This window comes from Castanea sativa, chromosome 5 (genome assembly GCF_040712315.1).
Source record: "Castanea sativa cultivar Marrone di Chiusa Pesio chromosome 5, ASM4071231v1".
Lineage (NCBI taxonomy): Eukaryota > Viridiplantae > Streptophyta > Magnoliopsida > Fagales > Fagaceae > Castanea > Castanea sativa.
This window is the reverse complement of record NC_134017.1, coordinates 24,173,278-24,186,990: the sequence shown is the minus strand read 5'-3', so window position 1 is coordinate 24,186,990 and position 13,713 is coordinate 24,173,278. Positions and strand designations below refer to the sequence as shown.

Sequence of the window (13,713 nt, the reverse complement as noted above, 5' to 3'; positions counted from 1 at the left end):
TTAATCTGGTAAATCTTCTTCTCATTCTGAGTTTGCCCCCACCAATATTTGACTAGAACTAAATTTGATATCATCACAAAGTGTCTTTAAAATTTTGAATATGATCACCAAGTAAGTTGGAATGACATATGCTATAGTTTTTATTAGACTTTTTCATCCCACCTTGGAAATAAAATTTTCCTTCCAAGTTCCAAACCATCACTCTTTTAACATTTCATTCTTGTATTTGAAAGTGCTCACTTTAAACTTCCTCCCAATCATCGGCAAACCAAGGTATTTCTCGCACATAGTCATGTCTTGGACCCTAACAAATTATGGATCTCGTCCTGCACTTCCGGTCTTGTATTCCTGCTAAAAAACAAAGAGATTGCTCTATATATTGCCTGACCTGACGCAGCCTCATAGTGACCAAAAATATTGATTAGTTGTTGACACTCCACCACTTTCGCTTGGCAAAACGGTATACTATTTTGCAAACAACAGATGAGTGATGTGAAACACCATCCTTACAAGATAGGAGACCTTGAATTTGTTGATTCTCTATCGCCTTCCTCAACAAAGAAGTCAATCCTTCAGCACATACAAAAAATAGGTACAGTGAGAGGGGGTTATCATGTTTGATACCACGAGATGGATTAATAAAACCCCTAGGTTTTCCATTTATAAGTATTGAATAGAAGGCTGTGCATACACTTTCCACATCAAGTTTACCTATCACTCTGCTAAGCCCAGCTATAACATCATTTGTCTCAGAAAATCTCGTTGCACTCGATCATATGCCTTGCTTATGTCTAATTTTATTACAATCAATCCCACCATACCCCACCTTCTATTTACGCATTATGTGGAGCAATTCAAAAGCTATAGTAGTGTTGTCAGTAATAATTCTATAAAAAGAGCATCAAAAATCACATTTTAAGTCTATTGGTAAGGACTTTAGAATAATTTCTATACACACATTACCCAAAATGATTGGTCAATACTTTGTGATGGACTATGGATTCTTCTTCTTTGGGATCATAGCTATATGAGTGTAATGCATTTTATGCAATAGATGGTCTAATTTTAGAATCGATAACACGATCTTCGTTGCATCAAGCCTTACAATATGCTAGAATTTCTAAAAAAAAGAAAGTGATCATACCATTGAGTCTATATAAAAAAGTGTCACCTTAACCTCCTATAGTGTGTATGGTTGGAAAAGTATTCAGTTCATGCCTGCTATCAGATATTGAGTTATCAATGATTAGAGTTATTGTGATATATGAATTATTTAATTAATGAATTGTAAGAATCACTATAATTATATAATTATAAAATAGTTGAAAATGAATTTTTTTAGGGTCTCCTTTAAATGTTGGTTAGAAGTAGTCTTGAACTTATAACTTTATAGATTTATGATGCCTTGAGAATCATTAGGCCAAACTTTGCTATTTATTATTCAAGAATTAAGAATGATAAAAATAAAAATAAAAAGACTATAAAGCATAATTGTATAAACTACTTCATGAAAAGCTCACATTATAAATTTTCCTTTTTTTTTTGGCTGAGATCATTATAAATTTTCCTAGTTTTATTCATCATTGTTGAAAGCATGAGGTGTCATTGCACAATTTATAGAAGAATTCGTACCAAATTAACGAATGAGAAGTTGATCTTGAGTGACGCTCGAGGGAAGCAGAAAGGTAGTGGAAAAAAAATGGGAAATTTCCTTCTCATTGACTCTGTTTCAAAAAAAAAAAAAAAAAAATTGCATTACACGCGCTTCGAAAAGATGTGGGATAAAGAGTTACTATAAAGAAAGAAATTGGTCGGTTGCACCAGAACCACTTCAACTTCACTCTTTCTCTCCCCAGCCCCAAGATCTAGAGTTCAGACACAAAGCGAGGTTGTACCAAGCTCTTTACCAAATTTCAGCAAGTGGGGTTCATCTTCAAAGATATCTAAGCAAAGAGGACACAAATGAACAACCCCAAGTTCAGGTTTGTCTTCCTCACATCAAATGTCTCATAGTATTGCCACCATACACTTATTTTTCTTACATGCTCCCCTGTTTTTCATGGTTATGTTATGTAACTAGTTTCATGTGTATGCCTAGTGGGTTACTACTAACGACCAAAACTATACTTGTCCTATAGAAATCTCTGATAGAGCACTTGGGTTTTGAACTTTTCTGATTTTTGTTTAGTGGGTAGCTGAGATTTTTTGAAGAAAGTTATTAAATTTGAACAATTGGGATCATGAAGATTGCATCTTTGGCTATTTTTGTTTGGTGTGTGTATGGGCTTTTGGTCTTGGGGTCTGCAAAGTCATACTTCTCTGAAGAAGATCCTGAAACCTACAAGTATGATAGAGTAGATGAAGGGAAAAAAGAATGTGCTTCTGTTCTATCTTCTGCCTCTGAATTGAGAGCTGAAGACAATAGAGTTTTTAGTATCAAAGAAGAACTCTTTTTTGTCGATGGGGATTGGAGGCAGGAGGCAGGTAAGGCTCCAATAATGCCATTTGATGATAGAGATGTGTTAAAGAATTCATCTGATGTTGTGGATCCATTAAATTTGGTTACTTTTTGGGTAATGGATATTGATCATGCCCATCGATCTAGGAAGTCTGTGAGTGTCAGTGGGTTCTTGGTCATGGGCATGACTCTAGCTGGTACATTTGAGAATAGTAGGTACCATGGAAGTCCTCAGTTTAGGATATGGCCTAGCCATTCTGAGCTCTCAATTGCCTTTGAAGGGGTTTACACTGAATCAAAGAAAAATGGTGGGGAAAGAGTGTTATGTTTGTTGGGAAGCACAATGTTGCCATCTAGGGAGCCCAATTCTATGGATCCATGGGAATGGGTGAAGGTTTCTATTCCGAGATATGACCAGCCTCCTCTTTTGCAAGATGATCGAATTCTGTTTGTACTTCGCTTTCCCAAGACATTCACGTTAACAAACCGGGCAATCCAAGGGGAGTTGAGAAGTTTAAATCCAAAATCAAACCCTAAGTACTTTGATGTGATTCACATTTCATCCCAGTTGGGCAAGTTGGCAGACTATAAGTTTGGGTCTGAAAAGATTGTGTCCAAAGCATGTGATCCATATCCATACCAGGATAGTTTGATGGATGGAGGCATTAATATCTATAAAGAATTTTTTTTTTGTGAAATACTTGAAGAAGTTACTCGGGATCAGGCTTTCACAGTTGTGCCAAACTGGAGATGTAATAGCACAGATGCGTTTTGCAGTAAATTGGGTCCATTTGTGTCAGATAAGGAGATTAAAGCGACAGATGGGGGCTTTAAAGGTGTTAAACTTTACATGCAGAATGTTAAGTGTGAGCAAAAAGTTCCTCGGGGAAATGTCAGTTCTGCTAGGGTTTCAGCATTGTTTAGAGCTGTTCCTCCATCGGAGAATCAGTATGCTGCAGCACTGAGATCTGGGCTTGGCAACATGACTGTTGCTGCTGAGGGGATTTGGAAGTCTTCTAGTGGGCAACTTTGCATGGTTGGCTGTCTTGGAGTTGTTGATGCTGAAGGGAGTGGGTGTGATTCTCGGATCTGTTTGTATATACCTATTTCATTTTCCATAAAGCAACGGAGCATTATTTTTGGGAGTTTTTCTAGCACAAATAAGAAGAATGCATCATACTTTCCTTTATCATTTGAAAAGCTAGTGCAGCCAACAGAGCTGTGGAATTATTTTAAAGTTTCCCGTCCAAATTACATCTACACAAAATTTGTTGTAGCTGGTACTATCCTAGAAGAGAATGAGCCCTTCACTTTTCGAACTGTCATCAAGAAGTCTTTTCTTCAATTCCCCAAACTGGAGGACACAGAGGCGTTCCTAGTTAGTCTTTCGCTTCTCTCGGAAGATCTCACCCTTCATGTCTCTGCATTTCCTGATCCATCTTCTAGACATTCATGGCCTAGAACTGATGTTCAACTGGAAATTCTTTCAGTTGGTCCATTGTTTGGGCGTTACTGGTCTTCACACAATGGTTCCACCACAGATGAGGAGACCCCTTACCACACCAAGGCTGAATACACTGAAAAGCAGCTCCTCCTCAATGTATCAGCACAGCTCAGTCTCACTGGAAAAGATTATGGAAACTTTTCTATGCTTTTCTTGGAGGGTCTTTATGATCCACATGTTGGAAAGATGTATTTAGTTGGTTGCAGGGATGTCCGGGCATCGTGGAAGATCTTATTTGAGAGCATGGATCTTGAAGCTGGGATGGATTGTTTAGTTGAGGTGGTGGTGTCATACCCTCCGACTACAACTCGGTGGTTAGTCAATCCAACAGCAATGATTTCGATAGTTAGCAAAAGAACTGAAGATGACCCTCTCCACTTTAGTACAATCAAGCTTGAAACTTTTCCAATTATGTACAGGAAGCAGCGGGAAGACATTCTATCTCATAGGGGTGTTGAGGGGATCCTCCGTATTTTGACACTTTCACTCGCAATTGCTTGCATTTTAAGCCAGCTGTTCTACATCAAGCATAATTTGGATTATGTCCCCTATATATCACTTGTTATGCTAGGTGTCCAAGCTCTTGGTTATAGTCTTCCTCTGATCACAGGTGCAGAAGCTCTCTTCAAGAGAATCTCTTCTGAAACTTATGAGACATCATCTTATGATCTTGAGAACAATCAGTGGTTTCATATAATGGATTACACTGTGAAGCTTCTTGTAATGGTCTCATTTCTACTGACTTTGAGACTATGTCAGAAGGTGTGGAAATCTCGCATCAGATCATTAACACGAGCCCCTTTAGAACCACATCGTGTCCCTAGTGATAAGCGGGTACTTCTTACTACCATTACAATCCATGTCATTGGGTATGTAATAGTTCTTATCGTTCATAGTATGAAGACTAGCCAGGGACTTATCAGGGTGAAATCACATTTAATATCAAGGGGAAATTCCCACATGTTGCGGGAATGGGAAGCAGTACTAGAAGAATATGTGGGTCTCGTTCAAGATTTTTTCCTGCTCCCTCAAATTATTGGCAACTTTGTGTGGCAGATTGATTGTAAACCACTCAGGAAACTCTATTTCATTGGAATCACAGCAGTCAGACTGTTCCCCCATTTTTATGATTACATAAGAGCACCTGTTCGGAATCCTTACTTCGCTGAAGATTATGAGTTTGTCAACCCAAATTTGGATTTTTACTCTAAGTTTGGGGATATTGCAATACCTGTGACAGCGATTATTCTTGCAATAGCAGTCTATATTCAGCAGAGGTGGAATTATGAGAAGCTCAGCCAGACTCTTACCTTGGGGCATTATAAGCTTCTTCCATTGGGGTCTAGAATGTATGAGCGGTTGCCTTCCCAGATAGTTGAAGCTGAACTTGTTTCTGGAGTTAATGGTAATGTTGCACATGAAAAAGAGTGTAATGATGTAGAATGACATTATAAGCATTCAAATTACAGAGAAGAATATGTTGTTGTAGACATACCTCTAAAGTAGATGTTATCTTGGTGGTTTACTATTACATAAGAAATGTTTGGGTTTCTGAAAGAGTAATGATTTAAAACACAGTTTTTCCATATGAATACAATTATTTTAGAAAAAGTGAAATATGTCCATGTTGTGTTTAGTGTATTAATAGCTCCTACAAAAATCATGTGTATTGAGCTTGTCATATGTAGAACCTACAACATGGAAGACATATTTAGTCGACCCCACAAGAGAAGTGTGATTTTTTTTGTTAATTTCAGCTTATGCTCAAATATCATCTCAGATATTATATGCACAGGTATCAATAAAGATGTTGGATAAACGATAAATTGTAAAATGATGGGTTAAAATGGATAAAGTGGGTTTTGATGTGGTAAAATGACATTTGGCATAGCATACTTGATAGTAATGCTCTAATTATGCTAAAAGATTTTTTTTATATATAAATATTTTCATATTTTCTGATGCTTAGTACGATAATAAATGCAAATTAATAGAATATGTTTTCAATGGTTAATGAAAAAACAAGCCCGGTAGAACATGACGCCAGTGTTTAAAATTTCAGTTTTGGTGTCCATTTCTAAGCTGCCATTGATATGATAAATTGGAATCAGGGCCGGCTAAATAGTAAAAGTAATAGATGCAGTCGCCTAATGCCCCAAGTTAAAAAAATGTCTCCAAATTTTAATCAATAGTGTTATTTATAATTAATAAATAAAATAATATTTTTTTATCAAATGAATAACAAACAAAAAAGAGAGAAAAATGTTACGTCCACAATATTTTTCACAACACTTTTACAGCAAATGCTAAATAATAGGTTGTTAATTACAGGCTGTTGTTGATGGCAAAAAAAATAATTATAGTGGTGTTTTCAAATAGAAAATAAGAAGCAACTTAAAACCTAAGATTTGTTGTGAAAAATATTGTGAATGTCGCATTTCTAAAAAATAAAATAATAATAAGAGTTGAGTCAGCAAACTTTTACTAGTTTTCATCTAGGCTTACCATTTACCTCACTCTTTTACTTACCACTATCAATTCGTCACATCAACAAGTGTGAAAAATTGTCAAATTTTTTGTATCTGTAAAATTTCTATAAAAAAAAAAAATTCATGTTAATCAGTAGTAATTTTGCATCTAAAACAATATAATCAATTTTTCGCTTAGGCCCTTAAATGCATCAAGCCACCCCTGATTGAAATTTTGTGTTACTAAGCGATCTGGGAAATTTTGAGTGGCAAATATGGATGATAAAAAATTAACAGTTATGAAAGTTGAGAAATTTAAAAATTAAATTGCTGATAATATATATATATATATATATATATATATATATATATTTTTTTTTTTTGAGAGCTAAATTGATGATAATTTGAAACTAAGAGAAGTGCTTTGGGCACAACAGTTTTACAATGATTTCAAATCAAAGTCTAGATGAAAAGCTATAATTAGTTCTAGGTTCACCATTGACTCTCTTTTTTTGGCAAAGCTTATTAGAAAAAAAAAATCTTAAAAGTTAACCGGTACTTACCATCTCATATTTATTCAATCAAACACTTCTTAATTTATATATACTATAAAACCGAGGACGTTTCACTATTTTTTGATCTCACCAAAATTTGATTCATAAGCTTTGGAGGCCTCACAATTTTCCACCTATTTGTTAATTTTTTAACTAAACCCTTCACGCAAGTTTTGAAAACCCTGACTACTAAATTTTATCTATGAAAAACCTAAACTAAAAACCTACAGACACAGAAAACTACCGCATTGACAGTTACCCACCAAGCCAATCTAACCAATTTTGAGCAGCCCAATGTCTACCCCTTTTATTGTTAGTGCGTTAAGATGTTTTGCAACAATGTAGTGAGGTGTAGCAAAGGCTTACAAAGAAGGAATTCGAATTGTGGGTGCTTGCACAAGAAACAAATATTGCTTTAAACATGTTTAGGTACACGCCAGCGAGATCATAAGAACTGCAAAAGCTCTTTTGGTTGAGTTTCATATCACACTAAGTCATTCTCAAGTTGTTGCAAATAGAGACTAACTCATCGTTTTATTATTGTTTTATTTATTGTTTATGTGAATAAGGGCAGAGTCCCTTTTTGGGTTTAAGAATCTTTTTGACTTTAAGTTGTCTAATATGCATGTTTATTTTTCTGAATTAGTGATATTATGCACTATTAATTTGGTTTGAAATTGTAGATTATTTTGTAGGTTTTGTTAGATATATTTTTTTATAAAAAGATTTAACAAAACAATGAAATATAAGAAAATATTAATTCTTAGGGTGTGCCTCTCTTTTGTTGTGCCATTAGTTGAGAAGATTATTTATTTTCTTGGTATTATTTATTTGTTCTTTAAAGTGAACTTCACATGCTTGATGAAATGTCTAAGTTGAATTTTATGGATAGTTTAAATAGGTTGGATAAAGATCTTGTATTGGGTTTAGCTTCTATCTGTAGATAACCATTTGAATTATGAGAATATGAGGTATTTCTTCTCTTAAAAGCCCATTTAGTAGGTGATGATGAAGTTTGCTTAGGAAGGACTATTGTAATAGTAGATGATTAACGGGGTTATGGGATGTAATAATAGAGTTGGGCTATTGGGGAAACACCACTTTTGGAACTTTTTTTTTTTTTTTGGTGACACCACGTTTGGAACTTAAAAAGTTTTAAGCAATGGTTTTATTTTTAGTCCTAGCAAATAGTGGTTATTATATCATCTTCTCTATAAATAGGATTAAGCTTCAACTTGGGTTTGTGATTAATATGATAGTGTAGCCATAATAGCATGTTTGCATGTTCCTTTTCCATTTATCTCATGTTCACTTTGTTTTTCCCTTTAGCTTTTTTAAACTTACGATTTTCTATCTTAAATGGGGCACGTTTTTTCTTCTTTGGAATCAAACTTGCAGTGTTAGGTAGTAAATAAAAGTTTTGAAAATTAGGTCCAAGAGATGCAAGAACTCAAGCTAAGGTTTGCTCAAAAATTCCTATAAAAAAAGGTTTGCTCTAAAATTTCTTATGCAATTTTCAAATTAAACATGGCCTCTTATTTGAAGATATGAGAATTGAAACTTTCAACCTATTAATTAATTTCCTGAGTGCCACCACATTCATTTGACATTCACCAATTATCATAATCTTACTTTTCTTATTGCGGTATGAGGACATAATGTCTTCTAGATTTAATTTTTCGGGCCTATATTCATTAACTAATTTGAAGAAGTTATTCTTCCATTTCTATATCATTACCACTATATCCTTGCACATAATGATAATGATTTGAACATTTTTCACTAATCTCATATAAAAAGGATTGTTCAAAGCAAATGTAAATTCACTTTTATAGTGATGAATTTAACTATACATTCATGTAGCGTAAGTTTTTTGTTATCATTTTCAAGTCATAGTACCTTCACGTAAACTAAATAGTTTTGATATTTATTTAATTATTCATTGCATGGTACAGGTTAGCAACTATTAGTAATAAAACTAGTTCCTAAAAATAAGAGTACTAAAGCTTGTTATTTCTAATTTTGAGACGATACTCGTGAGTAGTGACATGACATTTTGAATTGTTTTATTTGTGATATTGTACATATTCTTTATTATTCATACAATTTGGAGAAGTGCTACTACGTCCACAACGTCTTCACAATATCTTCACAACAAATCATAGGTAGTAAATTGTTATTGGTTCTAGTTTAAATTTACAATTTAAACTACTTTTTTGCCCATCCGTAACATCTTCTAACAACTTACTACTTAAAATTTATTGTGAAAATGTTGTGAACATAACATTTCTCATACTTTCATTTTTTTTTTTACACAATTTATCTGGTTGTCTTTTGTCTTGCCTAAATATTATGTTGTGATCTTTTGAAGTTATTGTAGGCCACTCTTCTTGATATTTTATACTGTCTAATATATAGAATTCTCCATAGCCAAAAGCCCATCCCATAGTCGGTTCTGGGATGGATTTTGCGAGCTTTGTTATAACTGGGGTCAGTGGGGTGATGATTGCGACTTTTCAGTCATAGTTGAGCCCCTAAAGTTCTAAAATCCCTGGAGGTCCAAATGAATATGTGCAATTAACCAATTTTCACTAAGATTCCAACACATCATGCAGTCCTTCAAAGAGTGATTCGAATGTGTCAGGACTTAATATAGCTGATGACAACAAATTTTTGCTTTCCTCCGCTGCTAAGTTTTAGGAAATTAATTTATTTTTCTCATAACGTAGTCAATAAGTCCAATTAAAAAAAAAGAAAAGAAAAAGAAAAAGAAAAAAGAGTCAATTTTGACCCACTATTTGTTGGCTTGTTAGGCTAATTTGTATTTTATAGACAAGTGGGAGACTTAACGTAAGAATTGAATAAAATGAGAAATAGAAATATGTGATAGATAGTGATTCATCATTGATTGTGAAATATGGATTTTTTGTTGAACCTGTGAATTGCGTGAAAGTAAGATAATCTATATTTGAGAGTCCAATTAGTGTAACTGTAAGTTCTACTATAGGAAATGAGTTCACAATCCTTTTTATTTTACTTTTCTCAGTGGTCATAGAAATTTTTACTAAAAAGGATTCATTAATACTATGTTTGGAAGTTTTGAGAGAGGAGAGTAGAGAGAAGAAGAGTAGTGGAAAAGAGAGTAGAGATGAATGATTATCCTCCATCTTGTTTGGATGTTTTTAAAATTAAGTAAGAGCAAAAAAAAATAATTAATTTTTTCATTTGTAATTATGTTGATATAATAAGGGCAAATTTGGTAATTCATTTGGTCAAGTATTTTTATACTCCACCCTCTCTCTAAATCTCTCTAATTTGGGAGAATTAAAAATAAGGAGTTAGAAGTAGTTCAAACCCCTCCCCCTCCTTCCTTAAAAAACATTAAAACAAGGTAATTTAATTACTTTCCCTTCATCTACTCTACTCCTCCTTTTTCTAACATCCAAACATCGCATAAGACTTCTTTTTTACTACTGTCATAAATTAATCTATAGCAGTGGTTTTATTAACGGTCATTGTAGTTAATTATTATTAATTTTATTTTTCGGCAGTTTTCAAAACCATTGCAATAAACCATTGGTATATGTTATGTATTTGTGGCAGTTTTAAAAAACCTCATTTCATTTAGTGAAATGAGGTCATTTTTTAATCCCCCTCCCCTAAACTTCAAACAAAATTTTAAATATGGTGGGGCTGGACATTGCCTGAAGCCCCTAAGTGAAAGGAATGCCTTAAAATTTTAGAAAAGAAGGGGTAGTAGGAAAAAAAAATTAATTGATGAAAATATGTTATAGATAATGTTTATTTAATTTGTAAATATTGTTGGATTAGAAATGTCTACTAAAAAAATATGCATTTAGATATGAAAAAATTAAAAAAAAAAAAAAGAGAGAAAAAATTAATTAAGTCTAAAAAAGGATCAATGGATAAATTTATTATTAGTAATAAACAAAGTACAACAAAAAATTTAGATGAAAATATTACAAATGAGCAAAAAATTCATCAAAAAGAGTTAGAAGATAATGAAACGGTACAATTGCAAGATAATAATGAAAATAACAATGATGTTCAATTTTACAATACAACAAATCTTGATAATGAACTTCAAAAGAATTTAGAAGAAAATGAAAATAATATGATGAAAATCTCACAAATGAACAAGTTCACCATAATGATGTTCAACTAGAAGAAAATGAAAATAACGATGACAAGCCGAATTATATTCCTACAAATATTATGATCCAGGTTATTGGAAAAATATTTACACGAAATTAAGAGATTTTATAATAGAAAGGGGTCCAATTAGAGACAATAATATAAATTTTCTTAAAGATGAGAATTCTAGATATTTTTCCACTATTCATTACACTTGAAAAATATCAAATAAGGGGAAGCATGATAGAAAATGACTAGCATATTCAAAATATACGAACAAAGTATTTTGTTTTTATTGCAAGTTGTTTGATTCTAAATATATTGGTCAACTAGTTAACGAAGGAACTAGAGATTAGAAAAATATTAGTTCTATAATTAGAAACACCATGAAACAACAAGTGAGCATTTTACTAACATGAACACTTGGCTAGATTTAAAAATGAGATTGTCAAAAAATAAAAACAAATTAACATAGAGAAAGATCTTTGGAAAAAAGGTTTTATTAAGAATTATTATTGTAGTAAAGAATTTTGGTAAAAATAATTTGGCATTCCGAGGGAAAAAATAAAATGATTTATGAAGAAAATAATGAAAAATTTTAAGTCTAATTGAAAATGATTGCAAAATTTGATCTAGTTATGCAAGACATATTAGATGTATTCAAAATGGTGAAATCCATAATCATTATCTCAGACATAAAATACAAAATGAATTGATACAATTGTTAGCAAATGAGATTAAATGTAAAGTTATCAAAAAGATCAAAGAAGCAAAATATTTTTCAATTTTACTTGATTATACACCAATTAAATGTGAAATTCATCAAGAATAAATGTCTCTCATATTACGATGTGTTGATATTTCCACAAGTCCAATAAAAATAGTAGAAAATTTTGTAGAATTTGTAAAAGTTGATGACACTACTAGGAAAGGTCTTTTTTGATGAAATTATAAATATAATAAATATTCTTGAGCTTCATATTAATGATATTCATGAAATTGAAATCACTAGATGATGATAGTTTGCAAAAATACTTTCTTAATCTTGAATCTTTTCTCAAATAAAATATACTCCAATTCGCATACTAAATTATATAAAAAGGTTAGATTCATTTCTAAATACATGCATTACTTATAAAATTTTACTAATAATACATGTTATAGTTGATCTGTAGAAAGAAGTTTTTCAAAATTGAAATTAATAAAATCATATCTAAGATCGATAATGTTCCAAGAAAGATTAAGTACATTAATTATATTATTGATTGAAAAAGAGATATAGAAGAACATGGATACAAAAATTTAATTAGTCAATTTGTATCTCAAAAGACAAGAAAAATATATTTTAAATGAAATATATTATAAAATAAAAATATTAAATAAATATTAATTTAATATATATATATATACATACATATATATATAAAGACCCTATTTTAGTTGTTGCCTTAGGACTCAAAATTTCGGGAATGGTGGTGTGGATTTCAATACTAAATATGCATTTTATTTGCAATTAGAATGTGATAATAATTTTAAAAAAAAAAATTGAAAAGTGTAATTGCAAATAAAATACATATTTAAAGATTTAAGGTGCAAAGTGTAACATGAGGTATAGTTTAAAGTGGTAAAGTGTAATTTTCTTTAAAATTGTCCAAGTAATTTCTTATACCTTTTATTGTGGTTTTGATCGCTGTTTTAAGTGGCCGTTGTTATAGAATATTTATATCATCAATTAGGATCAACCTCTACATCGCGATGGACTGTAGGTACCACTCTCTACTCTTGGAGAAATTATACAGCCTTTTGGTGAATCACGTTACTTGTCTACTATTCCACTAAAAAACTCTCATTTGTTTAAAATTACTGAGTCAGTAATTACTATTTTTTTTTTTTTTAAAGTTAACTCAGCAATTTTAAACAGGTGGGAGTCTTTTAGTAGAATGGTTGACTACGTCACTTGTCCACCATGATAAACTTATAATTTCTCCTACTCTAGCGACACTTTTTTTTTTTTTTTTTTGGTTTTTGGATAATTAAGAATAATTGCATTCAAGGAAAAGAGGAAGACCTTATTCATCTCCAGCTTCGGGGCAAAATATTTAATTGGGATGAGAGGAGATGGTTAATGGCCCATCTCTACTTTCTAGCCACACTTGATTGACCATTTTAAAACTGTTTTTTGTAGTGATTTTGACTGCCGATAAAAGTCAATTTTTTTTTTTGGTAACGAATATGGCTAGTTTCTTAGGGTCTGTTTGGTTAAGATAATAAAAAAGTGGAAAAATAAAAAATAAAGAGATGATGAAAAAGTGAAAGAATAAAAGAGATTTTTGTTTTTCTAATTTGTGTTTAGTTGAGAGCTAAGATGGAAAAGTGAAAAGATGTAAAACTTTTTTGTTTAGTTGAGGAGAGAAGTGAAATTATGGAAAAAATAATTATTTATAAATTGACTTATATACCCTTATTATAAAAATTATGCCCAATTAAAAAAGTGCAAAAAATCAATAAAAAAATCAATCACACCAAGTTTATTAAAAAAAAATCATGTCCGATAAAAAAAGCAAAGAATTAACC

The 13,713-nt window shown here is 32.0% G+C and overlaps 1 protein-coding gene across 1 annotated transcript; it reads left to right on the top strand.

Annotated features, from left to right (window-relative positions):
• The first annotated feature begins 1,829 nt into the window (after positions 1-1,829).
• Positions 1,830-5,573, top strand: LOC142636702 (uncharacterized). The gene is made up of 2 exons (XM_075810991.1): positions 1,830-1,982; positions 2,189-5,573. Exon 2 carries the CDS (start codon positions 2,241-2,243, stop codon positions 5,406-5,408), a length of 3,168 nt encoding a protein of 1,055 aa, XP_075667106.1. The 5' UTR covers positions 1,830-1,982; positions 2,189-2,240; the 3' UTR covers positions 5,409-5,573.
• The last annotated feature ends 8,140 nt before the right edge of the window (positions 5,574-13,713 follow it).